This window comes from Syngnathus leptorhynchus, chromosome 13, assembly GCF_054491065.1.
Source record: "Syngnathus leptorhynchus isolate UIUO chromosome 13, UIUO_Slep, whole genome shotgun sequence".
Lineage (NCBI taxonomy): Eukaryota > Metazoa > Chordata > Actinopteri > Syngnathiformes > Syngnathidae > Syngnathus > Syngnathus leptorhynchus.
This window is the reverse complement of record NC_141207.1, coordinates 155,902-183,811: the sequence shown is the minus strand read 5'-3', so window position 1 is coordinate 183,811 and position 27,910 is coordinate 155,902. Positions and strand designations below refer to the sequence as shown.

The following is a 27,910-nucleotide window of genomic DNA, read 5'->3' as shown; positions in this document are numbered from 1 at the left end:
TGTCTTCTTCTTAGCGGTCGCCAATGCAGGGCAAAGTGGAGTGTTGGCACATTGTGATAATGAGCTTCGGCTTTTAATGTGCTGGATGGGAGCTTCATGCTAACATCAGGATCATTCAGGCCTCCTCAGCCACCTGCACCAGCGGCAACTCATTCTTCTCGCCAAGCCTAATTAGCGCTGCCTCCAAAAATTGCGCAGGGACCCTTTTGTCGACTGCTAGCGTGAAGCTCCTAGACCAGCAACAGGAAGTCATGACCATGAGCCATTGACAAGGGTTGCGGCGGGCTTCAAAGGTGTGTCCTTAACCACGGCAAGTGTGGAGTCCTCGCTGTGAAATTAGACTCAGAACTCAACTTTGCAAGCAGGGAAGGTTTCTTCCTGCATGGCCACAGTGCTGTTGCTCCCCAACACTGTGATCGACAGCCGCCTTTGCTGCTCGTGGGTGTCCCGGTACCACTCGTGCATGGCCGCAGAATCGAATGTCGGGATCAGCGTGACCTGGGAAGGTGGAGCAATCAGAAGGTTCTCCTGTCATCACCACCGCAGCGTCCGTCCGCCCGCTTACCTGTGCGTCAGGCCAGCTGCTCTTTCCGTCAAGCAGAGCATCCAGGATCCTTCTCACGGCCACCGCCTCGACACGCTCCTCACCGCTCAACACGTAATAGGAAGCGCGGAGGCGTCGGAAAAATTCAGCGTCAACTGTGGATGAGGCAGACCCGGACGGCAGGTAGGCCAGGTCAACGTGGACGGCAGAAGTTCTGGACACTGAGCAAAGACGTGAGCATTTTCAGCGGATTGGATGGCAATCTTACAGAATGCCGAGCCCTGAGGCAAAATGGCTAACGAGATCAGATGGTGCTCGCTCACCTGACACCGAAGATTTGGCACTTGCATTTCGCGATCCGCCTAGCAAAATCCGGGCAGATACTTTACTGTCAAAGGCGGGGCCCGATTTAAATACCACAGCGCTCCCGGCCCTGGGCTTGACATTGTGGACTGCTAGGCTTCCATGAGAGCCCCTTTGCAGGGTTCCTGTTGTTTTCTTGGTCTTGTTGACAGAAATCTTTTGGTCCTTGGTGGAGACATCAACGTCTGACATGCAAGCTTCAGGGTGCGGAGGGAACGGCAGCGGGTCCTTGATGGGGGCCAACGGCGGGTCGGGGGAGAAACCGGAATGAGCCGGAATGAAGGCAAGGCTCACGTCAGGAGGCCCAGGAGAGAGGGTACTACTGGCGGCGGCGGCGGCGTAAGAGTCCGCGGCCAAAGGAGAAAATTCCTCTGCAGCCATGAGCAGAGAGTTGTTGACTGATGTGGGCGGGATTTGCAGGCCCACGCCACCGCCCTGCTCCTGGGAGGACGGCGGCGAGACGAGAAGCTGCTGCTGCTGCTGCTGCTGCTGGTTCTCGAATTCTTCTGCGTGTTGGTGCCGGAACTCGCAAGGCGATACCAAGCACAGATCGACGCCGTCCTCTGATCCGAGTACGCAGCCATCATTGAACGGTGGGGCAAAATCCTGACTTGGCTCGGTCAAGTGTCCGTCGAAGCGGAGGTCTGTCGACGAGTCCATCGTCGATGGCGGCTTTCGTTCCGAGAGGTAATCCTCAGCTTCAGAAGGTGACACGGGAAGGTTTCTGGCTGTGTGAATGGACTGCTTGTTCTGAGTAATGAGGGATCCTTCCACGAAAGGGCTACAGCTGCTCAAGTCCAGATTGGGAAGTCTTTGAGCTTGATGATTTTCTGTGAGTGCACAAGCTTTCGAGTTGACAGAGGAGTCCTTATGAGCAGAAGCTTCAGTTCCATGGGGCTTTTTTCTGGCACTGGTAGTTTGGATGCAGTTTCTGTTCCCATCTTCAGCGGTCAAGTCCAGTTTGTCCCCCTCTAATTGAGGTTTTGTCTCTTGGTTGGAAGTGGCCATCTTCAGACTACCGATTTTTTTCGCTTTGGAAACTGATGCCACCATTTTCTTGTCATCCTTCTTCCTGTAAATTTTGGCTTCAGCTCTGTTTTCTCTCTTTGTTGTTAGACTGTTTTTCAGACTTTCCTTCTCTTCTTTCTTAACGGCAGCAGCAGCAGCAGCAGCAGCATTCACCCTTTCGTCCTTCTTTTTCACTTCCTTCTTTGAGGCGAGCATCTCTGATGGCTCTTTTTTTTGCCCCAAAGCAGCCTCTCCTACAGCTTTCGGCTTTGGTTTCACCTGTTTTTTCACAGCAACTTGCCCACTTTTGTCCTTCTGTAAGGCAACGACGAGTCGCACGTCTCTGGACTTGAGGCTTTCTCGACTCTCAGCATTCTTTGGCAACTTGTCTATTTTGAATGTTTCCAGGTCCTTTGAACTGAGCACAGGAGCACTGAGAAAATCCAAATGTTTGAGTCTTTCAAGTCCATCCAGGATTTTGGCCTGGGGCGTGCATCCCGGGAAAAGGACTCGGACGGTCTTCTCTCGATCGCTGAAGGGATGCCAGACCAGCAAAGCACAAATGGAAGTGAGGCATGCTAACGGAAGATCTGAGCTCTTGATGGAACTTTTGGGCACGCTGTGCAGGAAGTCATCTAATTCTTTACTGCCGCCCACTGGGTTCAGAGGGTACAACTCCAGTCGGCCAACCCCCATCTTGTGGAACAAGACAAGCGGCTGGATGGAGGGCCCGTTGGACCGGCACAAAGGTCGCGCTTTGAGCGAGAGTTTTTCCAAATGCTCCGAGATCTGCGCACCCTGATCACCACTGCGGAGCTCGGTGGGATCTCCCCAACTAGCCTTCGCTTTTTCCGGAACATTAAGAAAAATCACTCCGATCTCCGGGGAGATGAGCTTTTTCATCCAATCGTCTTCAAGTTGACCTTCAGTTAAGGTGCTGTCCTGCTCAGCGACTTTTCTCAGCAGCAGACTGTTCAGCCCAGGGAGATTGTCCATTCCGACATGCGTTACAAGGACACAGTCAATTCTGTCCAGATGCCGAACGAGTTTCCAGAAGCAGGCGCGGGGGTCCGAGCCTCCGTTTACTAAGACATTGAACCCGTTCACGGCAAAGAAAGCAGAGTCCCCCCTCCCGGCGGGGAAGATGTAGCAACACGGCCGAGAAAGTTTCAGGAATCCCGCGGTATTGGGGGGCTCCAGGAGCTGAAAGGGTGACTCTGGCTCCAGTGACTCAGAGAGGTACTCTGTGAACTCTTGCAGACCCTCCATCTGAGGCAGGAGCACCGGAGGGTTGACTTGAATGTTAAGAAATTCTTGGAGGTTGTTCTCCTTGAACAAGAGGTCCCTCCAAAGGCCTACATTTGGACAGCTGAGGGTCAGATTGGCCTTTGCCATCGGGTCCATCGAGTTCCACACGAGACCAACCTAGAAACAATGTGACCAAAAAGAACATGTGACAGCGTATTTTTCACTTGCAGACTAGAGCTGGTCAAGAGTATCATGCAAGGCCAAACACAGCATGCCTAATGTGGTGGTGGCAGCTGACCTGAGCAGCTCACTGCAATCCACAAATGAGCATGAAGGCCTCACAAGGCAGCAATGCTACAAGCTAACTAACCTCGTCATCAGCACAGATGCGGATCAAGTCACCAAGGGAGAAGAAGCCTTTCTGCAGCACCATGTCTCCGCTTTCCTCCACAAACTGGCCGGCCAGAACCAGCAGTTTGTGTCCAGAAGGCTTGCACAATAGACGTTGCACCTACGCACAGAGAACTGACTTTGTTTGAAATGTTAAGCACAACAAGAATCTTTATGCAGTCTCACCTCTGAGCAGACGAGGTCATGAGCTGGATTCAACACTACTTGCACTTCTAGAATGTCTCCACGGTGCTGCAACGTCCGCTGACCTGTGACCAAAAAAACAGCAACACGTTGAGATCCATCCATCCATCCATCCATCCATCCATCCATCCATCCATCCATCCATCCATCCATCAGCTGACCATAAACCCGACCTCAACTTGGTAAAGGTCAGTTTGAAAATTGTTAAAACAAGTGAATCTTTGTGACATTTTGGGGTGAAAAATCACTCACAGTGGTTCTGCTTAGTAGATACATGACAAAATCGGAGGAGCCTCACATAATAGTCACTTTGCACATTGCACAATCATGTTCGAGCTTCTCACCAGGGATCACCTCTGACAAGAAGGCTGAGTGTCGGGACACGAAGAGCTTCAGCTGCTGGTCCAGAACGGCCAGTTTCATAGGGACACGCCAGCAGCGCACGCCTGGAACATGTATTATGCACGCACAGAAAGAAGAACAGACTCGCTCATCTTATGTTGGGGACCCAAAGCATGTGATATCATTCTCATGATGCACTGTAACAAACAGTCGTGTATTCTGATAGGCAGACAGGAAATAATTGCATCCATTTGTTAGTGTGCATGCCCTTCCTTAAGTTCGGACACGCGCCTTTCGCGCTAGATCTGGTAGGAACACGTAACCGAAAGTTCTGCCAATTTGACCTCACTTCAACCGTTCAAAAATGTGCTCATCCATGTTTTTGCCACATGTTTTGTAGAAAACCCGGACAAGAGTAGACGTAAAGAGCCTGTGTTGATCAGGAACACAAAACTATTCACCGTAAAATCGCATTGAAAAGAAACTCTTTGTCCAAACTCGTAATACTGTACTTGGTATGCTCCTCCTCGCTTACGCCTGACCCGAACTAACTTCCCTGTCTGGGGTGGCGACAAAACTTTGCATTAACTCACCCGACTCGATCTGCACCAACAACCGGTCAAGGTGCCCCCTAGCGCGCAGCGCCCCGACCATCCCGACCACCACCAGCATGGAGTAATCCGCCACCGCGGAGGCCGAAGCAGAACCGCTGCCACCGCCCCGTCCTGCCGCCATCATTGCATCATGGCCGGCCGCTCCAGTGGGGACTTCACCACGTTAACGCTCAGGACGCGCTCCTCCCTCCCCCTCCCTCCCTCTTCCATCCCTCCCTCCCGCCCGCCACGTCAAGGGCGGGCAGATGGAAGAAAGCGACCAATTGGTAAAGGCACGTGAGTAACCGCGACAAAAGATGACCAATGAGAAGCGAGTGGTGACTTCACTATTTTACACAGATCGCAAAAGCACTGCAAAGTTAACAAAACCTATTTCCTATCATTGTCACGTATTTTTTTTTTGGTAACAAAAATGTTACTGCTAAGATAAATGTGACCCACGGTTAAATTTAGTCGTTGTCGACTCCTTCCTTCCTTCCTTCCTTCCTTCCTTGGGCAGTTCGATTAAGCGAGAGAGAAGCAGAAGCAACTTCTATCGCCCGCCCGCCTACTCTCGACCACCTCGTGAACGCATCACGACGAATCGGCCAACATGGCGGCGCTCGAATGCGACCGAAATGGCAAATGTGCCTTCTTTGTGGACAAAAAGAAACGTTTTTGTAAAATGGTCGTCGCCAAAGGGCATGCGTTTTGCGGAGAACACGCCAACATGGACACGAACGTCTACGTAAGTTGGATGCGTTTTCATATTGCTTGTGGAAAACACTGACAATCATAAGATGACGTTCAAGCAACACATCGAAAGATGATCAACACGGTGGACGAGCGGTTAGCACAAACGCTCACCAAGTTCTCCCAATGGACCGGCGACAAAGTCAGCGGGCACTGACTCCAGCTCACCCACATCTGACAATTAAGATCGATGAACTGGCTGAATACATATACATTTGAATATGTAATGACTGAATACATTCAAATGTTGAACCAGTAACCTGGTGAATAGGGATAGGCGTCTTTAGTCATTTGTTGTGAAAGCTCAGCTAATGGTGTTGAGCTGAAATATTTTCCAAAATAGAATGGCTAGGTTTCTGTGAAGAATCCCACGTCAAAACAAAGTACCATTGTCATATTTCGGGCGATGATTATGATTGGGCCCCCTATACTCCATTCTGTGTTCCCTGTTCTAGGAAGAAGGCTGCTGCAGGAGAATCGTCTGTCCGCTCGACCCCAAACAGTGAGTGACACCAACTCTTTTGAATTTACACACGTAGAGTCTGTCAGGGTTTGCACTGCTTTGCATTGTGGGTAGGAGCAGACCTGCTGAAGTCGATCGCTGGCTGTACAAAGCACGCCAGCAGAACTCCAGATGGCGCATTACAAGTTGTCAAACTGAATGCGAGCTCAATTTATGTTGTTTGTTTTGGCTGTGGTCAGCACGGTCAGCAAAGACAATCTGGACAAGCACTTGAGGAAGTGCAACTCTCGCGACAAAGCAAAGCCGGTGAGCAATTGGGCTAATGTTTTTGTTTTTTTCCGGCATTGTCACACGTAAACGATCAACACGCTCGCCGGTCTCCTCAGGTTTACTATGTGGAAAACATCAACGCCGGCTCGGCCGACAACACGGAGCACTCGCAACGAGAGGTGACGCCTGCCTGGATTTCATTCTGGACTGTTTCCATCGGTAACATAGTGCCCACACCCACAGGCAACTTTGTGTGAGAGAAGCGCCGCCCGATTACAACACCTGCTAGACAAACTGGACTCTGCTTCCAGAGGTGAGCGCGCTCAGCTTCACGCGCGTCTTGACTGACCGCCCGTCTCACAGATGTGACGCCGCTTGCGTTGTCTGAAGGTCTGCCATGTGAGCCGGAAGAGCACTTCATGTTGCACGGTGTTCTCCAGGAGGAAATCGATAATCCCAAGAATGGCGATTCTGCCTGCAAACACCTGAAGCAGCAGGTAAAACCCGCCGGCCGGCCGGCCGCCCGCCCAACCACGTCTAACCGTCCGAGGTTTTCCCCGCAGTCTTCCATCTTGGCCCACCTGCAGATGCTGGGGCTGCTGCGACGCGGCCGTTGCTTTGTAGAGTTCGGGGCGGGGCGAGGGAAACTGTCGCACTGGATCCTCCGGGCCCTGGAGGGCGACAAGCAAGAGCACCTGCAAATACTGCTGGTGGAGCGGAGCAGCACCCGATTCAAGGCTAGGCAGCAAACTCGGTCCGGCCCCATTGGAAAGGGGGCAAAAGGGACTGTCAGTGGCTTCCTGCCCCGCAACCCCACCTAACCCAATGGAGCCCTTTTTCTCTGGTATGTTCAGGTGGACGGCAAGCATCGGGAGGGCGACGTGGAGCTCGCTAGGCTGCAGATTGACATCCAGCACCTCGACCTGAGTAAGACCCCGGCCGGAGTGATCCAGCTCGGTGGCACGATCCCGCTCATGTGCCGGCCGGTGTTTGCCTCTGTTCCAGGTCAAATCCCGCTGCCGGATCACGGGCTGCCGCTGGTGGCCGTCGGGAAGCATTTATGCGGCGCGGCCACAGGTGAGAGTCGGGCTCAGGGTGCTGCTTTGTGCCATCTACAAAAGCGCAGGTCCCTGTGCTTCATTTGAACGGAGTGTCTTGCGTGTTCGTATTGAATATTCTGGGGCCCGAGGCTGCAGGCGGCCGGCCGGCCGGATTGGCTCAGCCCAATTTGACGTTAGCAACGTTCCCTTTCAGACCTGGCGCTCCGCTGTCTCTTTCAAAAGCGCTCAGTGCCGGAAGCAGGCCGGCCCTCCAAATGCAACCCGGCGGCGGGCGATGCCGGTAGGGTCGCGGGCCTGGCGCTGGCGCTGTGCTGCCACCACCGCTGCGAGTGGCGTCACTACGTGGGACGGCGCTTCTTCTCGGATCTGGGTTTGGGGCCCGCCGAATTTTCGGGATTCTGCCGCATGTCCAGCTGGGCCACATGCGGCTCACGAGCCTCGTGTCAAACGGTGGAAGTAGCGCCAGGGTTAGCCTTTCTCATCTGGACCTGCGTGCGTGCGTGCGTGCTGGAAAGAAGAGTCATTAGCCGCCAACTTTGCCCGTTTGCCTTTATTTCCCGTCGGCAGATGGTTGTCGCCAGCTGAGCGCGAGCGGATCGGTCGCCGCTGCAAGCGTCTGCTGGACGCCGGCAGAATGGAGTTCCTGCGCCGCCGAGGATTCTGCGGACGGCTGACGCGTTATGTTGACGCTCAGGTGACCCCGGAGAACGTCCTGTTAACGGCCACGCCCCTCTCGCCTCCGTCTTCTCCCTCCTAATTGACCTTGTCGAGCGCTCTCTTGCGGGCCTCCTGGATGTACGTCAGCATGAACTCTCGTCCGAACATCTCGCGCTCCTCCTCCTCCTCGTCGGCGTCGGCCATCTCCAGCGTCAGCGGGTTGTCCCGGAAGTTAACAAACCTTCACACAAGAATAGCCCAGGCGTCCCATGACTGCTGGGGAACAGGTGCGCACACACGCAAAACATTGCGTGTTTCCTCACTTGATGAGAAATGAATGATCAGGAAGAGAAAAGGAAAGGAATATTGAGTTGACCAAATGATGGCCTTGCTCAAAGCAAACAATTTGACCACCACTTAAAGTTAGAGGTAGAACGGTCGACTCCCAACCAGAAGGTCCGACCCTCAGCCACTCGTGTCAAAATGTCCTCAAGGAAGCCCCGGTTGTCATCGAGAGGTGGCTGAGGAAGCGGCGGGGGTCAAGACAAGTCCAGCCCATTTAGCATTTCACAACGTCAACAAAAACATGTACTTCTTTGGTTGACTTACTTTAAGTCCAGAGTGTTGTCATGCTGCTTTCCCTTCATGTCGTTTGAAAATAACCTTCCTATCAGTGAATTCTGCGTGCTCTTTTCAAACTAGTAACTTCACACCTTTTTTGATGCCGCTATGGCCTCAAGTCATAGTCGTACGCAAATTGTCACTACCATATAGTCGAATCCCGGCCGGGTTTTTGGAGAAGAGAAAGTTTTGGATTGTATTCAAAGTTGTGTCACTCGATGTATTGAAGCCGCAGGGCTCGTGGAGGCAAGATGGCCATATTGGCGGTACAGCAGATCCTTTATGCCCGTGCACAGCAACCGAGCGGGTGACAGACTTAATCCTCCATCGCACTGCACAAGGAGCCAGCAGTTCCTATCATTTTGTTGAGGCGCGTGCGAGAGGGCAGCCTTTACCTGAGGTTGTCCATCTCCTCCATGACGGGGGGGACGTCACTCAGCCGGTTACTGCTCAGGACCAGTGTTTCCAGGCGGGACATCCTACCCACACTTTCCGGAACTGTCTCCAGCAGGTTCCTTTGCAGCCAGAGGGCGCGCAGCCTCTGCATCCTGAAAGCAGAGGGAGGGAGGGGCCTGGTCCTTTGGCACCAACGGAGGCGTGGCGTGGCCTCGTGCCCACCTCTGAATGTCTTGGGGCAGGGAGCGAAGGCGATTCCCCCCCATGTCTAGCCACTCCAGCGCCGGCATGCGCAGCAGGCAAGGCGGGATGGTGCCAAAGGCGTTCATGGACAGGTCCACGCGAACCAGGCGCCTCAGCTGGCCCAGCTGGAAAGCAGATTGGAGCGGAAGAAAGGCCACATGGTTGATCTTGTGCCACCTGGCACCATTTGGCCCACCCGCCTTTCCAACACAAGACAACTGTGACTGTGCAATGCTACGTTGTAAAGCCACCCTGACTAAACTTCTGTGACATCAGAGTGCGAGTAGAGTTGGAAAGAGAGCGTTGCTTTGCACGATGAGGCCAGTATTACTGCTTAAATATGCAATGTGGAATCAATCCTCTCCTCTCTTTTTGGGGCTGGACTATTTGCCCTTTGCCCAGCCGCAAGTCACCTCGGGGATGCTGGAACAAGTCACCAAGCTTCAATAAGGTCAAATGTATCTTAGTTTGAATTCTAAAAGCTTGGGCTCTCTTTCAATTGCAGGAGTGAAAACAGCCAGCTAACCTTTGGCGGACCGGTCACGGCTATACCTTGTCCGGAAGCCGGTCCAGCTCGCGGTTGACGGCAAGTTCCAGCCTCTCGAGGCTTTCGCAGTCTCCCAGTTCCTCCGGAACCAAGCGGACTCTGTTATAGTTGAGCAAAAGTTCCCGAAGTTGTGTCAAGCTCCCTGCGACAGACGTGCTGAAGTCACGTATTTGGTTTTAGGGTCTACGAGTTCTCTTCTGACAATCGCCCACCGATTTCTTTGGGTATCTCGGTCACCCCGTTCCGCGACAAGTCAAGGACCAGGAGATTGCTGAAGCGGGAGATGAAGCTGGGAATCTTCTGCAGTCCTATCCGGTGGATGTGCCACTCTTGGACCTGACTCAGCTCCACCAAGCAGCCCGGCAGCGCCTGGACAGGCACGTCACAAAATTAAGGTCAAAGGTTCACTTCAAGGCAGGGGATACTTTGTGGCCGCTAAGGATAAAAGTACTGCTTTACGTACTGGTAATCCAAAAGTATCGACGTTGAAGTGTACTTAAGTGCCACAGTCCAAAATAATTTGGGCTGTCGAGCCAGTGTTGGTTCAGGGAAGTAATTGGCTGTTCCTTCTGCCTTACAAGACACATCTTAACTGCGTTTGATTTTTTTCTCTCGATTACATGGTATTGCCTATTCGCGGACATTGGAGAGGGGGAGCAGAAGGCTAACAGCGGAATAAAAGTACTTTATCAGTACAGACACCTGGAACCCTTACAAGAGTTTGGCAACAAACCATTTGTGTGCGGTTACGACGCGCCATTGTTGGAGGTTGGGCGTCAGCCTGACAAAGCGGTGAGGTGACGACGAACTCGCTCACCTTCCATTCCTCCTGCTCCAGGCACAGAAGTAGCCGGCCATCTCGCATCTTCACTTTGTCTCGCAGGTAAGCCAACGCGTGGCGCTCTTCCCAAACGCCCGCCGCAACCAATCTGTGGTGCAACACATGTCACGGCCTCCGTCCACATCTCAAACAAGCCCTGTGTCCAAATTGGCGGGCCACGGGACATCGCAAATGCATGTCGATGAGGAATAACTGACACCTCTGGGGAGTGCCATGCATTTTATTCCAGGTTTGCGTCATGTTATCAGATGAATGCATGGGCCGTATTGTACTGCAGAGGATGTCATGCTCTTAAGTGGAAGTTCATGTTTCTTGCTTGAGTGGCCCCAAATCTGACTAACTGCTGCTCCTCTCCTACCAACGACACACACGGTCATATTGGATTTTTCTAATATCGCATTTTAGCATTGCGACGTGGTAGTGGCGCTCTGACGAGTTGATTGGCTACTTTAACCCCCCAAGGCACCGGCATCCATCAACCTTCAGGGTGGCATGGAGCTGGAGCGAGCGTATTCTCCCAGTTGACCTTGGACTATGTCCAGACACTGATTACCATTCCGTCACTGAATGCAAACTCACAGACCAAAGAATGACGTGATCAAAGGTGTGTGTGGCCAAAATGATTATCTTAGCTTGACAGCCAACAGCATCAAGTGGTGACAGTCTCACCTGCTGCCTGGCTTCCTTCTCTGGTTGTTGTGATTCTCCTGAATTTTCTGGATCTTGGTCTCCCATAAGGTCTTCATGGCGCTGACCGAGGCGCTTGCTAAAACGGCCGCCATGTGATGTCACAGTGTGATGACTGGGACCCTGCTGGCAGCCATCTTGCGCCGTCACAAAATTGCATGTCGGCAGGAGTGCGGGCTACTTTGCTTAGCAGATCTTTCTCGCTTTCTATCGCTCTCTAGTCATCTCTATATTAGCTTAGCATTGCTGCATGTGTACATTGGTACTTAAACCTTAGCATTGGCTTAGCATAGCTGCATGAGTTGGTATACATTGGTACACAAACATTAACATTGGCTTACTGTAGCAGCATGTCCCGGTTAGCCCGGGACAGCAATGTGTGCTGCTCTTGGTTAAGTCATAGTTGTGAGGTGCGTGTTGTTTTTTGAGAAGGCAGAGTTGTTCGTAAACGTGTTAGTTTGCAATGTGCTCACCTCGTTTGCGCTCTTCGGCTGATCACAAGCTAAGCTAAATTTAGCTACTAGCAAGGTCACTTGAGCGCTCCAAAAAGGAAACGCTTGCAGTTGTTGCAGCGTTCCACCAAACGGCACTGTCGCTCACATGTAAAAATGACCTGTGCTCGTTTGCCGCACATCAACTTGATTCAAAGAGCAACCGAAAAGATGTATGACCATTTATTTGGTTCTATTTTAATACAAGAGAGTGCCGAGGCAAACTGAGGCAGTAAGAGCGTAACATGAAACCCATAATCACATCACAAGATCAAATGATTGCCTGTGAGTGGGAGTGGACAGTGACCTCTCTATTCAGGCACTCCTTTTTTTTCTGTCTGTCAGGAAGGCCATTGAGGCGAAGCCACTTCCTCACCATGATGTTCGGGAGGGAGGCAGCGATTCACTTAAGGTACAGCAGCATGCTGGCTGGATTCTGCAGGACGTCTCGCCACATGTTGGAGAAGCGACACATGGTGGCGCCGTCGATGACGCGGTGGTCGGCCGACCAGCTGACATTCATGATGTGAGCGCGGGTCACGTGACCGGAGATGTCGAAACGCGGCAGCACCTGACCACAAACACACAGGAAGCGACTCAGCACCCCGAAATGCCGTCAGAAGCCGGCGCCGACAAATGCGCCCACCTGGATTTTCCCCAGAGCGCCGATGGCGACCTCAGGCGGAAGGATGACAGGCTTGGCGTACGTCCCCCCGATCTGCAGACACGACACGCCACGCCAGCCGCGTTTTGCTTGTATGTTTGTTTGAGAGTTGACTTGAATAGCAGAAAGTGGCCACCGCCGCGTTGAAGGAATGCTGGCTGGCTGGTTGGCTGGCTGGCCGGCCGGCCGGCCGGCCGACTCACCGATCCGATGTTGGACAAGCTGAAGGTTCCTCCGCTCAGGTCCGCTGTTCCCAGCTGGCTGGCGGCACCAAGTTCCTGGAGCCGATTTAGTTCCTGCGCCACTTCCAGGATGCTGAGCAGCTGCACGTTCTTCACGGTGGGAACCAGCAGACCAAGGCTCGTGTCCATGGCCACGCCGATGTTATGGGATGCCTGGTGACACGTCACCACACCACACCACACGCTGACAACGTTGCCGCGTGATGTCGGCTAGTGGGCCTCACCTTGTATGTGATGTTCTGGCAGGACTCATCCAATGAGGCGTTGAGGATGGGAAAACGGGTGAGGCAGAGGGAGGCGGCCTGAGCCAACGAGGGCGCAGCATTAACAGACATGTCAGTAAAAGGGAGTGCAGAACAGGCGGCCAGTGTCAAGTGAAGCAACTGCTGCGACATCACAAACTGAGGCGTCCTATTGACACGGTCAGCTAAGCCAGCAGCAGGGAACTCTTTAAGGCACAGCTATGACCAACGGCGCAAACCTTAATGAAGAAGGGCATGTAGCTGAGTTTGAGCCCGTGACCGCGGGCCTCGGCCTTCAACTCGGCCCGGAGCGCCACCAGGCGGCTGAGGTCCACTTGCTCACACAACCCCAAGTGAGGAATGCTAAGAGCTGCCGTCATGCTCTTCACCATCGCCTTTTGGAAGCCTGCGAGGACAAAAACGCGACGCTAGGCCACGCTAACGCTAGCGCACACGGGATCAACCTTGACCTTTGAGCGGCTCGGTCACATCTTTGCCAGCCGTGACGCGGAGGGACGCAGCGGGCGGCGGTAGCTTGGGGGCCGGCGAGAGCGGGGGCCGGTGGGGGCCGGCGGGGGCAGGAGAAGAAGTCCGGATCTCCCCAAAGGGGGTCGGGGGCAAGATGGCTCCCGTTTGCTTGGCCAGGAAGTTGAGAATGTCCTCCTTCAGGATGCGTCCATCCTTTCCAGAGCCCACCACCTCACTCAGCTTGATCTGAAGCAGAAGTACAAGACGCGTTGAAGCAACGCAACCGTGCGAGAGGATCGAGGCTGAAATGGAAGCGTTTGAGTGCTGCAAGTGCCAACGTTGTTCTCCATCGCCAGGCGTCTGACGGCGGGCGTAGCCTGGGTCTTGAGTCCTTTGATTTCCTGGTGGGTGTGTTCCTCTCGAGCCATGGCGGCCGTCTCGACCACGTCTTCTTCCTGGATCACATCTGGGCAGGGGCAACAAGTGTGTCATCATCACATGCGCACACGCTGCACACACGCGGGCGGGCCTTGTTTTTTTTTGTGTCTGCGCTAACCAAGTGCCGATGTTTGTTTTGCCATTGTGGCCATGCCAGTGCATTCATGTGCCAGCGCTTTCTGCTCTTCTGTGGCACGACTCGCTCATGCACTCACCTTCCGCTCTTCTAAAGGTTGCTGGAAAAACACTAGACTCTAATCGTCGTCGTCACGCAGCCTCGGTTCAACGCACCCGAAGTGGACTCGGTCTCGATGTCCACCAACGGTTTGCCCACCAGGGCGATGTCGTCGGCATCGTAGTAAAGTTTTGTGACGATGCCGTCGTATCGGCTGGTGATGGTGACTGACGCCTTGTCGCTTTGCACCTCGCAGATGCTGTCAAACTGAGACACTCTGTCTCCCTCCTTCACGTACCTGTACGCACATAAAGCTTTCAGAAAAGGCTCACTCCACAGGAAGCCAAGCCACGTCGGCGCCGCTTCGGGAATCCTTTGCTCAACCCTCACTCCCGAAGTGAGCAAAAAGACGTCGGAGCAACTATCTGAAAAGCCTGCCGTAGTAATAAGCAAAGGAATGAGCAAAGGATTACCAAGCGGCCTGCTGTTAGGACATACCACTCCTTCACCGTCACCTCCGTGATTCCCTCACCGATATCAGACAGTTTGAACTGGACCACGGCTCTCGGACACGCTGCACGTTCACGCATACACAGACTGTCAGAAGCATCGGCGGCGGGTTCATCATCAGCGACAACCCAAAAGGTATCCAACCTGCAGACCCGTGCAGTGTACGGCCCGACATCTGGAATCTTCTGCTGCACACCTGCAACTTCCTGTCCAATGTGGTGGTGGTGGTGGTGGTGGTAGGAAGCAAGCGATGCGTGGCGACTCTGTGCGCCTCCTGTACACTTAAACATCGCCGGCGGTACTGATGGATCAGCTGACGGGAAGCGCAAGGACACACGTCAGTCAACACCATTCAAAAGTCCAGGGTTAAGGGACCATTTGAAGTCACAAAAATAAGGCTGTCTATATATTTCATATGGATTGCATTCATCCATTTTCACAGCTATACATGCCATTTCATTTGCCTGGACTCATCAAGTGTGTTGAATTGGTGTGACAAAGTTAAGCCCATTCGCCTTTCCACCATGCTGGGCTAGGCTACCTACTGTAAGGGTTGAGGGATTCTCACTGTTTTGCTGCTAGCATTGAAGTCGCGTCGCCAAAACTCAACGTGCTCGTCCGAGAAACGTTTCGACATCCGATGCCCTTTATGTTTTGAAGGATTTTGTGTTCTTACCAGTCTTTTGTAGACTACAGAAGTGCCTCTTGTCATCGCCGCCATTTTCTCGGTCGACGTCACGGATACACGCCCCGCAAGCCGCCAATCAAGTGGCGTCACCTCCTAATGAAAATGAGCCATTAATGATCAGATTTTTTTCAAAGGCTCCCCCCCGAATTATTATTTGGATAATTTGATTTACACGCCAGTACATTGAAAGTCATTCTAAAAATCGGAAAATAATTAATACGCAGCAATATCTTGGTGATTCTCAGCTCAACTTTATTTACAGACCACTTTAAAAACAACCACAGGCAGCTGCATACAGTGCTCCCCATAAAGTAAAAATGAGACATATAAATCCATCCATTTGCTGAACCGCTTAGTCCCCACGGGGGTCGCGGGCGTGCTGGAGCCTATCCCATCCGTCATCGGGCAGTAGGCGGGGGACACCCTGAACCGGTTGCCAACCAATCGCAGGCAGGGCACACAGACGCAGACGAGCCATAGGTTCCCGACCCCTGTTGTAGCGTTAACAAAGTACAAGCAAAGACGTGGCTTTGGTAAACGGCTCTTTATTTAACAAAACAAGAGTTCGACGAGGCAACAACTGCTGAACTTCCAGCCACGGAGGTGGAAGAGAGCTCCATAGAATAAGACCGGGCGTGCGTAAAAGCCATGTCCGAGCCCCATCCACTGTTCAATGTTTGTTGTACATGTTTGCATAATAAATAAGAAAATTGCAGGTTGGCAGTTCTACTCCTGGCCAGTTGGAGCGGTAATGCCCCATAGGGTTAGGTCATCGCCCAGAAACATGAACAAAGCAGAAGCAGCTACTGCAGCACAGCAAACAGAAAGTGGAGCGACATCGGTCTCCAGCACGTCGGCAAAGTTGCGACGCCCATAACAAGCAGAAATTCAGCTTGGAGTTAGGATGGAGTCGACGCCAGTGGAGCTCGACGGCAGCGTGATGGAAGGCGTGAGTGACGAGACGAAACGTCCGCGAGCAAGTTCGCAGCCCGCTTGCTGGCTCCTGACTTACCGGCGTCCGGCGTCTTGTTCTGCTCTGCTCTGCTCTGTCCTGTCCTATCCGATCCCCTCCTGTGTTTCGTTCGCTTCCTTTTCTGCCTTGCCTTCCTCACAGGGCGGCCAAATTTTGAGAGTGGCGGCGGCCCTCAGCTGCATCAGCGGTTCATCCGTCACGATCGCCAGAGTCCGAGCAGGAAGGAGCACTCCGGGACTCAGGTTTAAAAATAAAACACGGATACAGAGAGATCCCCTTTGACAACAACCGGGCTCCCTTATAAGGGGGCGGGCGGGCGGGGATCATGAGAACGATAAGGCGTGTGGCTTCGAGCAGTTGGGGGCTAGGAAACACCATATTCTTGACTGGCCTTGTCTATCCAAAAGCCATGAGTAATTTGTTTGGTTCAGTTGGAGCCATTCCAGCGTGACACCAAAGAGGCCATCTGAGCAAAAAACCAAGTGGATCGGGCTTCGGCCAATTGTGCAAAACGAGGCAGCGTTCTTCATAAGCACACATCTGGTTGGCTTTGTATGTTGGCTTCTACTCAATACATTCTTTGCATATTGTAAAGCTCGGCCGAGTAAGAAAGTCTCAGACGTGTGTCATTTCTTAATCCATGTCCCAAACGACCGACGAACGTCCCATCTCACTGCTCCCCTGCAGGTTTTCCACTTTGCCCTCATCATTGTCATTGTGTGTTTTTGCCAACGTGTACGCATCCAGAGCGCAGTGGCATCATATACGTAGCGGGTCGATGACCACGTAGAAAAGAGGCCCGAACCACCTGAACTATTGCCTCAAAAAAAAAAAAAAAAAATGCTTTCCCTTCACTCGTGTCCCCTGCCAGGCCTCAACACCTGACCGGCCTTCAGCTGGTTTCCGACATGTGCGGCGGTGTCCTGCGGGGCGGCGCCATCGGCAGTACCAACGTCAGCCTGACGCCAGGGAAGATTCGAGCTGGAAAGTACACAGCGGACACACGCACGGCTGGGTGAGCGCCTCCAATAAGATGCTGACGCGCGCAGATGTGTGCTTTGTAGTCATTGTGGCGCGGGCGTGCCAGGAGTGTGTGTCTTTTACTGCAGGTGGCGCTACCCTGCGCGCTCTATGCCAACGCCGCCACCACCATGTGCCTCCGAGGAGGAACCAACACAGAGATGGCACCGCAAATCGACTACATCCTTAAGGTCTTCATCCTTGTCATCTTCGCCCTCTCCTGTTTGACCAGATGGACGTGCAATCTGCGAGCTGGCCTTTAATGCTATCTTGGTACATCTTCAGGTCTTCAAACCCATTGTGGAAAAGTTTGGAGTCCGTTTTGACTGTGACATCAAAACGAGGTGCATTATGGTTGGGCTCGTGCACTACAGTCGCCAGCCGCATGGTGGCGCCTCCTGGTCACTTGCTCATATGTTACCATGTGTGCGTCAGAGGTTTTTACCCAAAGGGCGGCGGCGAGGTGACAGCGACGGTGCGGCCGGTCAAAGAGTTACAGGCGCTCACCTTGCTAGAGAGAGGAATCATCACCAAGATTCACGGGTGGGCCTACGTGGCCGGCGTCCTGCCTTTCAGGGTACGTCGGCATCTCTGTGCTTACGTTTGTGCCAGTCTGACAGAGTTTTTGTGTCCAGCTGGCCAAGGACATGGCAGCGGCCGCCATGCGCACCATCCGGCGAGAAATCAAGGAGCTGGACGTCAACATTCAAGTGTTGCAGGAGGAGAAAGCCAAGGCCAACGGAAACGGAATCACGTGAGCAAATGTGGCTGGCGACGGCCGGAGCGGGTTGGGCCTCATTTTGTCTGCAATTCAGTGCATCTACTATGACATCATCATGGTGTCTGGAGCCTTACGCTACGCGATAAATTGCCGGGTGGCCCCTGTAGAGTGGAGAATAATAATGATTTGGATACAAGCCATCATCATGTCATTGCGGTGGCACAATTTGAAAGGCTGCCACAGATCCCCGAGTGAGCGGCGAGCGGGCGGGCTTGCCGCTTTGACGTCGCACTGCACTTGTTTTTCTGGCTCGGTCGCTGGTGTTGCGGGCCAGTGGGAAGTCACGGCCGACAGCAACTTCTGCGCCGGTTGGTCTTTGGATGTTGCTTCAAGGCCAAGCTGCCACACCTTTTGCTTTGCAGCGCCAGTGTGAAAGTTCAGCGCCTCAACTTTCACACAACGCGAGCGTAAGAATTCCCAGGTCGGAAGGCATCGAGCGAACAAGCTACTTGAATATTGAGGTCACAAACCGGGCTGAAATCTGATGGGCTTCTTTTGCCAGTCGGTTTGGACAGCGATCCGCAAAGGGCACTCGCGCCAAACCTGGGCGACTGGGACCTTTTGTTCAATATTTTGTTGCTGAAGGAAGCGTTGCTAAAACTTTTCGCATTTGTTTCTTCTCAGAATCTTGGCAGAGTCTTCCACAGGGTGTCTGTTTGCGGGTTCCGCTCTGGGCAAGAAAGGTGAGGATGGCAGCGTTGGACAGTCCCCTCACACCTTCATCTTCACTGGACGGCTGCTTGTGTGTGCATCTTTCAGGTGTGCCCGCAGACAAAATTGGCATCGAAGCCGGAGAGATGCTACTCAGAAACATATGCCACAACGGCTGCGTGGACGAATTCCTCCAGGACCAGGTAAGCGCCTGAGGCTGATTTGCGGCTACCGAGTCAGTGTGTTGATGCTCACGCTCTCCTTCAGCTCATCGTCTTCATGGCGCTGGCCAAGGGGACCTCTCGGATCCGAACAGGCGCCGTGAGCCTTCACACGCAGACCGCCATCCACGTGGCCCAGCAGATGACGCAGGTGAGAGGTCACCTCGCGCGCACACACACACGCATGCCTATCTGAGCTGGGGTCAAAGGTCGAGCCTGCGCTATTGGCCCCAAACTGAATCCGTCCCATCTCACTGGTCCCCTGCAGGTTTTCCACTTTGCGCTCATCATTGTCATTCGAGTTGGCTTCGAATGACATGACGGCACCCTGATCGATAGTCTTCTCTTTTCCAGGCAAAGTTTGCAATAAGAAAATGTGAGGATGAGTTGAACATCACCTACGTCATTGAATGTCAGGGCTCAGGCGTCTCCAACCCAAACCTGTAGACGTGACGCTCCACCACTCTGAAGTTCACCGAATGAATCGTCAATAAATGCGTGCATCAAGTGTGCTTTCTTTATTGCTCTTGTTTGGCAAGCTCAGAGCCTGAAGCACAGCTGACAGGTGATGATGATGATGATGATGAGTGAGCGCTTGTGAGCCCAGTAGACACGTACACGTCATCTTCTTGTCCCGTCGGTTGGTGTGGCTGCCACATACGTCGGTCGCTATGCCTTCAGATAGCTTCGAGCGCCCCACTCCCTCCTATAGAACGCCGCTGATGCCTGCATTCATTGTTCCTTTTCTGCTCTGGTTTAACAGTCCTAGGCACATGATGCCATTCATTTTGTAGCATTTCAATTGATGCCCTCATCCCTGCAGACCAACCATCTTGCTGCTGTCTGTCCTTCTTGAGTTGAGGCTGTATCTTCTCTGAAGGTCGCCCATGTGGGCCCCACTTGGCCAGCGAAGAGCTTCCAGACGAGTATCTTCAACCCAGTTAAACTGAACCGATTCTTTCGGGGTCACAAAACCAGATGACCACTTCTCGTGACGAACGCGTTGCCTTCTTTCTGAGACATCCCAAGTGTTATTGACCGCTGTGGATGTTATCTCTGCCTGTTACCCGAGCCCTCTGTTACCGGAGCTGAGCCCGATGTAAACTCACACTTGTGGAAGAAATCCAAGAGTCGGAACACATGACCAGCCCCCCCCCCCCCAAGTTGCCCACTCAGTCCTCCGACCTGCAGCGCAATGCAGTTCGTCCAGCCTGCGAGAGCGACCACTAACTGCGTGTGGATCTCTCTGGTTGCAGGTGAGTGCGACGTCAGTGCTGTGACACAAAAAGTGCACGTACTGTGATGGCACGCAGCTTACTCGGAAACAGTGTTGTGGCGTCATGATGATGTTTGCTGACACTCGCTGTGACAAGTTGTGAAGAATTTGTTGAAGAAAAAGCAGCCGCAAGCTGTCCGAAGGTTATGTGAGGAGTCAAATCATAAACACCGAAAGGCGAAAAGCGCTCGCACAACCAGCGATACAATTGACTATCTTGACTGAGACATTTACCTAACTTCTGAATTGGACGAAAATTCGCAGAACGTTCAGAACAATTTGTAGCAACGGCGAGCTCGAACTTGGTCCGTGAGAATTAGGCGAGCGACGTCATTTCCTTGCTGATTTCTTGAGAAGCGCGAAGTTGGCTGAGTTCCCAGGAACCCTGAAGGCAGCACAGATCGCTCCGTGCAATGATAGGTTGCTTGCACTCGGCACGGAAGCGCTAGTCGCCGTGGTAACGAGTCGTTTAGGGGACTTGCTCAATCTCACTTTCGGACTGCCGCCGACGGTGAACACAGCTAATGTGCTTACATGCGAACGCGCGCTGACTTGACGAACGATTGAAAATTGCCGTGAGAAGCCACCGAAAGTTTGCCCGAGAGAAGCGCGTGCGTGTTGGCGACGTGATGGGAAGTTAAGGACCGAGTTGACAACTTGTTGATGGAACGGCTAGCTTCGCTGTTAGCCTGCAAGTCGACAAGTTGAGCGTCCAGCATTTTGACGGACCCACATGACCTACCCCACCCACAGCCCGGTTCTGTCCGCCTTGTTTGGCGTGACGAACGCCGATGCCGAACCACCGGGAGCCGCAGAGTTGATCAAAGGTGAAGAATATACACGTACTTATGTTAAAATACAAGTAGAAACTTGCAAGACAATTTACCATCGTCACGGAAAGCGGTTGAGTGAACTTTTTTGACACCTTCTACGAATAATGCGCACTCTGAATGAAAGCTCTTGTGACTTTTGGGACAAAGACATGTAAGTGATCAATTTGGTCGCTTGCTTAGGCCAGGGGTGTCAAATTATTTTGAGGTCGAAGGCCATCAACCTCACCCCCAATTCGATCCCAAGTGTATATTTGTTTGTATTGAAAATTTGGGGGGCCAGAAATTACAAGAACATTTCTTCTAGTTGCAAGTCAGAGCCGTGTGGGTCTTTTAGGCACCACCACCACCACCACATCTTGGTCCCAATAGGGTCGGGCATGTGACACTGCAGCCAAGTTGAGGCACTCAAGTACCTTGGGATTGTGTTGACGAGTGAGATGAGGCGGACAGGCCGATCATACCAGCTAGGCTGCGTGAGGAGCCTCAATTTAGCGGTCCGTTTGCATTCCCACCTTTCCCCTCGTTGACAAGACGGGCCCGAATGTGTTCCCTCCGGAGGATTGTCTCAAAACCCCCCCCCCCCCCCCCCCCCAAAAAAAACCAATTGAGAAGCTCAATTGGAGTCCTGCCGACAGATGAGGTGGATCGGGCCTCCCAGCAGATCGTTACCATAGTAACCGCACGTGCGAGTGCGGTTTACTTTTGTCAATCTTAATTTCTGGCCAACGGGGAGTCGGTCATATGGAAGGACTCCCTTGGCGGCCATTGCCGACTCCCTGATCACAGGCTCGAAGAACTATCCAGGTGGGCGAGTCAAAGCGTGCAGTCCTGATCCCCTGTGCGTGCCTGGCAGAGTGGCAATTCATCCTGACACTTGCCTCTTGTGTGCCAGAGCGTCTGTATTTCGCCACGCTACGAAGCAAACCCAAAAGCACGGCCAACACGCACTACTTCTGCACTGATGAGGAGTTTGTCTACGAAAAGTGAGTAGCGGCCTTCCAGGGGCCTCCTGGCGGGCTTCTCATTTGCTTCCTGTACTCTGTCTGGCCAGTTTTTATGCAGACTTTGGTCCCCTCAACTTGGCCGTTTTGTACCGCTACTGCTGCAAGCTCAACAAGAAGCTCAAGGTGAGTTGCCGCTGCCACCGCCCTCCATTGGAATGTCCACCGCGCCCTCACAGTCTCACTGTGTCACAGGCTAGATAGGCTGGCTGGGCCGAGAAAAAAAAATCTTGATTGTCAAGGCGCAGCAGAGACTCTTCCACCCAATAAGAAACATTAGTGTGCAGCGGTTTCTGTTCTTGAGTGACCTGCGTGCCGCCGCCATATTTTGGTTTGGTTCAGCAGCACAGAGGCGCTTTTGGGCAAAACAAACAAACCAACCACAAGTGCAACAGCCACATTGGCACGTTCCTCAGACCACGAAACAAGAAAAACAAGAGGAGAGCGAGCGGCACGTTGCGCTCACAAACGAAAGAGGGCTGCCTCGGCGAGCTCTCCAAATGCTGAGCCCACGGTCAAAAGACTTGACGTTTTGGTTTTGCTGTTGTTTCATCGATTAATTGATGTCATGTTAAATGTTGTCTTTGGTGGCCAAAAAAAAACCAACCTGATTCAGGGGCGGTGTCGCCTGACCCTCGTCTGAAACGCGGAAGCTGAGCTGCACTGCTTTTGCAAGTGCTGCTCGTTTTGCCGGCTGAGGTTTGATTGGGTGTCCGTGTGTGCGCGCAGTCCTTCACGCTGAGCCGTAAGCGAATCGTGCACTACAGCAGCTTTGACCAGAGGAAACGCTCCAACGCTGCCGTGCTCATCGGTGCATATGCGGTGAGACCCCAACCAACCAACAAACGCACGCACGCGTGCATGTACAAGCTGGCTCCCATCTTCACCTTGATTGTGTCTGTGTGCTTCAGGTGATCTACTTGAAGAAAACTCCAGAAGAGGCTTACAGAGCTTTGGTGTCGGGATCCAACGCCGCCTACCTGCCCTTCAGGTCCACAGAAAGCCTTCTCAGGCTCTTAATTACATCTGCGTGTGTCTACAGGTGCACGTTAGGGATAAAGGCTGCACGTGCGCGTCCAGGGTTAAGCAGCTGTTGGACTGTGTTGGCCCTAAAGCCTCTGCACACCCAAGTCTTCACCAGACTTTGTCCATCCATCCATCCATCCATCCATCCATCCATCCATCCATCCATCCATCCATCCATCTTCTTCCGCTTATCCGCTTTAGGAGGGACTCCCAGATGTCCCTCTCCCCAGCCACTTCCAGGTCTCACTGTCATTGTCCACGTGAGCATTGAAGTCACCCAGTAAAACGATGGAGTCCCCAGAAGGAGCGCTCTCCAGCACTTCCTCCAGGGACTCTAAGAAGGGTGGGTACTCTGAGCTGCCGTTCGGTGGATAGACACAAACAACAGTCAGGACCCATCCCACCCCATCTGAAGGCAGAAGGAGGCTACCCTCTCGTTTACCGAGGTGAACCCCAATGTGCAGGCGCCCAGCCGGGGGGCAATAAGTATGCCCACACCTGCTCGACGCCTCTCACCGTGGGCAACTCTAGAGTGGGCTTGTACCAGAGCCCAAACTATGTGTGGAGGCAAGTCTGACTTTGTCTAGTTGGAACTTTTCTGCCTCACACACCAGCTCGGGCTCCTTTCCAGCCAGAGAGGTGACATTCCATGTCCCCAGAGACAGCCTCTGCAGCCGGGGATCGGACCGCCTTTGGCCGCCGCCCAGCTCACTTTGCACCCGACCCCTTTGGCCGGTGGTGAGCCCACGGAAAGGGTGACCCACGTTTTCTTTCGAAAATATGCCTTCGAGCCCCACCTCCTAGGCCTGGCTCCAGAGGGGGGCCCCGGTGACCCGCATCTGGGCGATGGAAAACTAAGTCCATTTTCGTTTGTGGTCATAAGGGGCTTTGGTGAGCCGTGCTTTGTCTGGCCCCTCACGGGTGACCCTAGCAGGGGCATGAAGCCCCAGACAACATGAAACCCCTCCACCGCGATAAGGTGACGACTCACGGAGGGAGGGGCTTTGTGACGAATAGAAATCGTCTGAGTGTTTTTGCACATCCCATTTTCTTCTCAATATGCTTGATGCCATGTGTGCGTAGGGACGTGTCGTTTGGGAAATGAATGGAAATTGTCCGAGTGTTTCTGCTCATACCGTTTTCTTCTCAATGTGCTTGATGGCGTGTGTGCGTAGGGATGCGTCGTTTGGGAAATGCACCTTCAACTTGAGCGTTCTGGACTGTTTGCTGGGCATCCGCAAGGTGAGTCGCAAGCGCCTGTGCCAACGTGTTGTTTCCAGGCAACTGCTGGCCTGTGGCCTTGATGTTGTTTCGGCTGTGCTTTCAGGCTCTCCAACATGGGTTCTTTGACTTTGAGACCTTCGATGTGGATGAGTACGAGCATTACGAGGTAGGGGGCAGCCATCCTGTCCCGTTCCGCTCCCTCTTGTCCTCCTCGTTGTTGACTCTGCCTATGCTCAGCGCGTGGAGAATGGAGACCTGAACTGGATTGTTCCAGGAAAACTTTTGGCCTTCAGTGGACCACATGCCAAAAGCAAAATGGAGAACGGTGAGTGTTGTGGCTACCTCCCCAAAAGGGATGCGCGGCGTCACCACCGTTGATGGACTGGGCCCGGAACCTGCAGGCTACCCCCTCCACGCGCCTGAGTCATACTTCCCCTACTTCCGGTCGCGTGGTGTGGTGGCGGTGGTGCGTCTGAACAAGAAGATCTACGAGGCGGCCCGCTTCACCGATGGCGGCTTTCGCCACTGGGACCTGTTCTTCCTGGATGGAAGCACGCCTGGTGATGACATCACGGGGCGCTTCCTTGCGCTGTGCGACGCCACGCCTGGTGCCCTGGCTGTGCATTGCAAAGGTGAGCGAGTGCATGCGCGCGCACGTGCATGCACGTGCGCATGCGTGGCCCGCTTGGCCCTCCCACTCTTACGCGCTTGCGCCGCCCGCAGCCGGCCTGGGCAGGACGGGCACGCTGATCGGCTGCTACCTGATGAAGCACTACCGCTTCAGCGCCACCGAAGCCATCGCTTGGATCCGCATCTGCAGGCCCGGCTCCGTCATTGGACCTCAGCAGCACTTCCTGGAAGAGTGAGCCGGAAAAAGGCAGCGTTGCCTACCGTTGGCTTCCCTTGTGACCAAGACTTTTGTTTGTGGGCAGGAAGCAGGCGTGGCTTTGGTTGCTAGGAAACCACCATCGCTTGCAAGGGTCAAAGGCCGCTGAGGACGAGGACCGCGTCGGCGACCTGGCATCCGGGCTGAAGGGCCTGGCCTTAAACGACGTCGTGCAACTTTCCCTCGCCGAGGACTACCTGCGCCAGGTATACAAAAGTGCGCGGCAACGCACGCACGCACGCACACAGACACACGCCTTTGTGTTGTGTCGCCGCAGGACGACGCCAGTGATCGGTCACCTCCGACTCAGGGAGACAAACTGCAAGCCCTTAAAGGTCGCCGACTCTTCCGGCCCGCCGCCGCCGCCGCCTCTTCTTCGGCTTTGAGGTATAAGTGACTCCGTCCCTCAACTCCCCTCCCCCACCCGTCAGTCAAAAGTTCCATGAGCTCTGAATGACATCCATCTATCTGCGTTGCTTTGCCTTGCAGGGTGGAGCAGCGTGGCGGCACGCCCGCACGGCCCGTCAGGTCAGCTCAGCGCACGCACGCCACAAACACATACCCAGATAGGATGGGCGCATGACCAACATAGCGACAATGTGACAACCCAGACCAAAGATTTACTCACTGATTGATACCAGTGGCCTTTAAATAAGTCTGAAAGCAATGTTGGATCATTGCAATCAAAGAGCTTTCCACTAAGAGTCACTGCATCACAGAACCAAAGATGAAAATAAGGTCCCTTTGCAAAAAAGTGCCAAATCATCCCGAAAACTCGCCGTATCTGCTTCCGATACTCGCCTGTGCTTGGTGACAACCGAGACCCTGACAAAATTCTGCCTAAAAAATGCCACAAAGAATTTCCAATGGCGTCTCGTTGTCAGACTGCGAATGGGTGCTGAAGGCGTCGCCCTCCCCTCACCGCTGAAGTCCTTCAAGTCGCCGGTGTCCTCCGCGAGGATCGCTCGCAGCTCCTTATCGACGAGCGGCTTGAGGTGAGACGGTTCCCTCGCTCCTTCTCCCTTTGGTCTCGCTCAGCTTATTGGCCGTTGTCTTCACATGACTCGTGCTCTGCCACATAAACGATGCGCGCACGCCCTTGTCTTTGCTCCCGAGTGGGTACGCTAGCTTGTTGATGTCAGGGCGCCATCTGAGGCGCTCCATTCCTGCAAGTCCGCTGGCCCCGCCCCTCTGTACGGATTGCTTTGCTGTGCCATTACCAGGAATGTTTCCTTTGCGACCGCACGTGTGTGTTTGCCGTGGATGCGTTTTGACGTGCCCGTGCCCCAAACGCTATCGTGTGACGCACCCACAAAAGGTCTCGTGAAAAGTATGATCACATCGTCATCATGAGGAACTGGCAGCGCGTGTCACGTAAAGGTTTGAGTTTTGTTTGTTTTTCAGTCGCTTCGGTCTGACTGCATCGACTTCTAGAAGGTCCCATGTCCCCTGAATGCAGCGCACGCATTCCAGGACCTCCAAGGTGTGTCACGGGAAGCAAAGAAGGAAAGTTTCAATCAAGACGTCGGAATCAAATGGGGGAAACAGCCATTCTGTTATCACGGTTACCACCTTCAGTGTCCTCATTTTTTCAATGACATCACCTCGGAAAGGCCCGATGAGGAGCGACCTATGACCTGACCTTTTGTGAGAAGATGAGTGACTCACACCGGAAGGGTGTAAGGGCAGCACTACCAAATAGCCCCAGGCCGAAGTCTAGTTTTAATGTTGGATTTGAATGTTTTTTTTTTTATGTCACTTTCTCCTGACTTTGATTAAGGTGATTGGTCATCTGTGGACCTGTGACCAATCACACCATCGCTCCAGTCTACCTCTTCCGTCGTTTTTGTTATAGGAAAGAATTAGAAAGTAAGACTCGTGGGAACCAAGTCCCAGTCTTGCTCTAAATTTGAAGACTTTGAAGTTTGTTCACTGATAACTGTGATGATGATGTAGATCAGTGGTCCCCAACCTTCTTTGCGCTACGGACCGGTTATATTTTTGTTGTTCGGTCTTTTTATAAATATAGAAATAATACATGTACAATAAATATTTAAATACGATGAAATAAAATCATCGGCTCGGTGGTGCACTGGATATCACGTCCGCCTCACAGTTAGGAAGTGGCGGGTTCGATTCCACTTCTCTGTTTTCTTGCTCATTTTTGCTTGCCTCGCGGGCTCGACTGGGGTGACATGTCACGTGACCGAGACGAGCGTCTTGTGTCAAGGGACACAGCGACGGATGTAATTGGGAGAGAATTGCCCCAAAAAAAAATGTTTTTTCAAAATAAACTCTTACTCGTTTTTGCGGGCTCGACTGGGAAAATATGTCACGTGACCGAGACGGGCGTCTTGACCAGAATGAATTGATCGTCGATATAATTGTGGTTTTTTTTTTCCTGTGCGGCTTGGCGGCCGGGCCGGGGGTTGGGGACCCCTGATGTAGACCATAAGGAAGCACGAAAGCGATTTCCCGAGCGAGCACTGAGCAATGACAACAGCATTTGCGTTTATTTTCCCCGTTGATGTTTCTGATTATTTGAGAAAGACATCTGTTTTCTTGTAAGTCCGTGAAGCAGAAGGAAATAAATGATTTTTCTTGACGGGTTTTCTTCTCTTGATGGTCACATTCTGTGACCCAATATGTTGTCGTCGTGCCAAAGTCAATCGCAGCCCGGTGATGAGATGAGTGTCAAAACGAGGGATGAGCGGAAGTGCGCAGTTCCCGTGCCGGCGGGCAGAGGGAGCCCGCTCTTTGTCTCTCTCTCTCTCTCTCTCTCTCGGAGACCAATGCGCTCGCTCACATGCATGTAGACAAGCACAGAGCCCGGAGGCCCGCTCGCCTGCTCCGCCAAACTGCGCTGGGC

At 53.1% G+C, this 27,910-nt stretch overlaps 6 protein-coding genes across 20 annotated transcripts; 3 read left to right on the top strand and 3 right to left on the bottom strand.

The window, feature by feature from the left end:
- Positions 1-53: 53 nt before the first annotated feature.
- map1sa (microtubule-associated protein 1Sa) lies at positions 54-5,169 on the bottom strand. Of its 3 annotated transcripts, none has more exons than XM_085927226.1 (7): positions 5,155-5,169; positions 4,102-4,203; positions 3,740-3,822; positions 3,534-3,674; positions 868-3,340; positions 566-765; positions 54-498 (listed from the first exon to the last, which is right to left on the bottom strand). In XM_085927226.1, exons 2-7 carry the CDS (start codon positions 4,178-4,180, stop codon positions 343-345), a joined length of 3,132 nt encoding a protein of 1,043 aa, XP_085783352.1. In that variant the 5' UTR covers positions 4,181-4,203; positions 5,155-5,169; the 3' UTR covers positions 54-342. The 3 variants fall into 3 exon arrangements, with proteins under 3 accessions (XP_085783352.1, XP_085783351.1, XP_085783353.1); XM_085927225.1 differs by lacking the exon at positions 5,155-5,169 and adding an exon at positions 4,693-4,900; XM_085927227.1 differs by lacking the exons at positions 4,102-4,203; positions 5,155-5,169 and having other exon boundaries at positions 3,534-3,688; positions 3,740-3,805.
- Positions 5,074-10,991, top strand: trmt13 (tRNA methyltransferase 13). 4 transcript variants are annotated; one of them, XM_085927234.1, is made up of 11 exons: positions 5,074-5,440; positions 5,901-5,947; positions 6,148-6,214; positions 6,295-6,357; positions 6,407-6,491; positions 6,569-6,675; positions 6,742-6,915; positions 7,033-7,105; positions 7,184-7,255; positions 7,433-7,706; positions 7,807-10,991. In XM_085927234.1, the coding sequence occupies exons 1-11, from the start codon at positions 5,306-5,308 to the stop codon at positions 7,994-7,996; spliced, it is 1,287 nt and encodes a 428-aa protein (XP_085783360.1). In that variant the 5' UTR covers positions 5,074-5,305; the 3' UTR covers positions 7,997-10,991. The 4 variants fall into 4 exon arrangements, with proteins under 4 accessions (XP_085783360.1, XP_085783361.1, XP_085783362.1 ...); XM_085927235.1 differs by having other exon boundaries at positions 6,422-6,491; positions 7,807-10,990; XM_085927236.1 differs by having other exon boundaries at positions 7,433-7,731; positions 7,807-7,982.
- Positions 7,405-11,781, bottom strand: lrrc39 (leucine rich repeat containing 39). 5 transcript variants are annotated; one of them, XR_015067850.1, is made up of 9 exons: positions 11,705-11,781; positions 11,214-11,368; positions 10,521-10,632; positions 9,916-10,072; positions 9,709-9,845; positions 9,136-9,281; positions 8,913-9,065; positions 8,506-8,849; positions 7,406-8,417 (listed from the first exon to the last, which is right to left on the bottom strand). XR_015067850.1 is itself a non-coding variant. In XM_085927242.1 (8 exons), the coding sequence occupies exons 2-8, from the start codon at positions 11,324-11,326 to the stop codon at positions 8,834-8,836; spliced, it is 834 nt and encodes a 277-aa protein (XP_085783368.1). In that variant the 5' UTR covers positions 11,327-11,368; positions 11,705-11,781; the 3' UTR covers positions 7,410-8,833. The 5 variants fall into 5 exon arrangements, 4 of the variants coding, with proteins under 4 accessions (XP_085783369.1, XP_085783368.1, XP_085783365.1 ...); XM_085927242.1 differs by having other exon boundaries at positions 7,410-8,849; XM_085927239.1 differs by lacking the exon at positions 8,506-8,849 and having other exon boundaries at positions 7,752-8,137.
- A 111-nt stretch (positions 11,782-11,892) lies between these two features.
- On the bottom strand, positions 11,893-15,242 carry dbt (dihydrolipoamide branched chain transacylase E2). 3 transcript variants are annotated; one of them, XM_085927232.1, is made up of 11 exons: positions 15,138-15,242; positions 14,606-14,774; positions 14,450-14,525; positions 14,068-14,249; positions 13,677-13,804; positions 13,341-13,584; positions 13,110-13,276; positions 12,853-12,930; positions 12,590-12,781; positions 12,369-12,440; positions 11,893-12,293 (listed from the first exon to the last, which is right to left on the bottom strand). In XM_085927232.1, the coding sequence occupies exons 1-11, from the start codon at positions 15,180-15,182 to the stop codon at positions 12,126-12,128; spliced, it is 1,521 nt and encodes a 506-aa protein (XP_085783358.1). In that variant the 5' UTR covers positions 15,183-15,242; the 3' UTR covers positions 11,893-12,125. The 3 variants fall into 3 exon arrangements, with proteins under 3 accessions (XP_085783358.1, XP_085783359.1, XP_085783357.1); XM_085927233.1 differs by having other exon boundaries at positions 15,007-15,146; XM_085927231.1 differs by having other exon boundaries at positions 15,030-15,144.
- Positions 15,243-15,910: 668 nt separating this feature from the next.
- rtca (RNA 3'-terminal phosphate cyclase) lies at positions 15,911-19,303 on the top strand. Its single transcript, XM_085927238.1, has 11 exons — positions 15,911-16,098; positions 16,264-16,364; positions 16,994-17,137; positions 17,210-17,333; positions 17,428-17,486; positions 17,578-17,719; positions 17,778-17,896; positions 18,548-18,606; positions 18,683-18,777; positions 18,842-18,946; positions 19,150-19,303. Exons 1-11 carry the CDS (start codon positions 16,054-16,056, stop codon positions 19,240-19,242), a joined length of 1,086 nt encoding a protein of 361 aa, XP_085783364.1. The 5' UTR covers positions 15,911-16,053; the 3' UTR covers positions 19,243-19,303.
- A 905-nt stretch (positions 19,304-20,208) lies between these two features.
- cdc14ab (cell division cycle 14Ab) lies at positions 20,209-27,646 on the top strand. Of its 4 annotated transcripts, none has more exons than XM_085927252.1 (16): positions 20,209-20,898; positions 21,797-21,887; positions 21,956-22,031; positions 22,635-22,727; positions 22,817-22,896; positions 24,107-24,173; positions 24,259-24,321; positions 24,393-24,480; positions 24,557-24,787; positions 24,879-25,017; positions 25,088-25,247; positions 25,319-25,428; positions 25,531-25,569; positions 25,926-26,036; positions 26,265-26,359; positions 26,446-27,646. In XM_085927252.1, exons 1-16 carry the CDS (start codon positions 20,805-20,807, stop codon positions 26,457-26,459), a joined length of 1,551 nt encoding a protein of 516 aa, XP_085783378.1. In that variant the 5' UTR covers positions 20,209-20,804; the 3' UTR covers positions 26,460-27,646. The 4 variants fall into 4 exon arrangements, with proteins under 4 accessions (XP_085783378.1, XP_085783377.1, XP_085783379.1 ...); XM_085927251.1 differs by having other exon boundaries at positions 26,265-26,371; XM_085927253.1 differs by lacking the exon at positions 26,265-26,359.
- Positions 27,647-27,910: the final 264 nt, after the last annotated feature.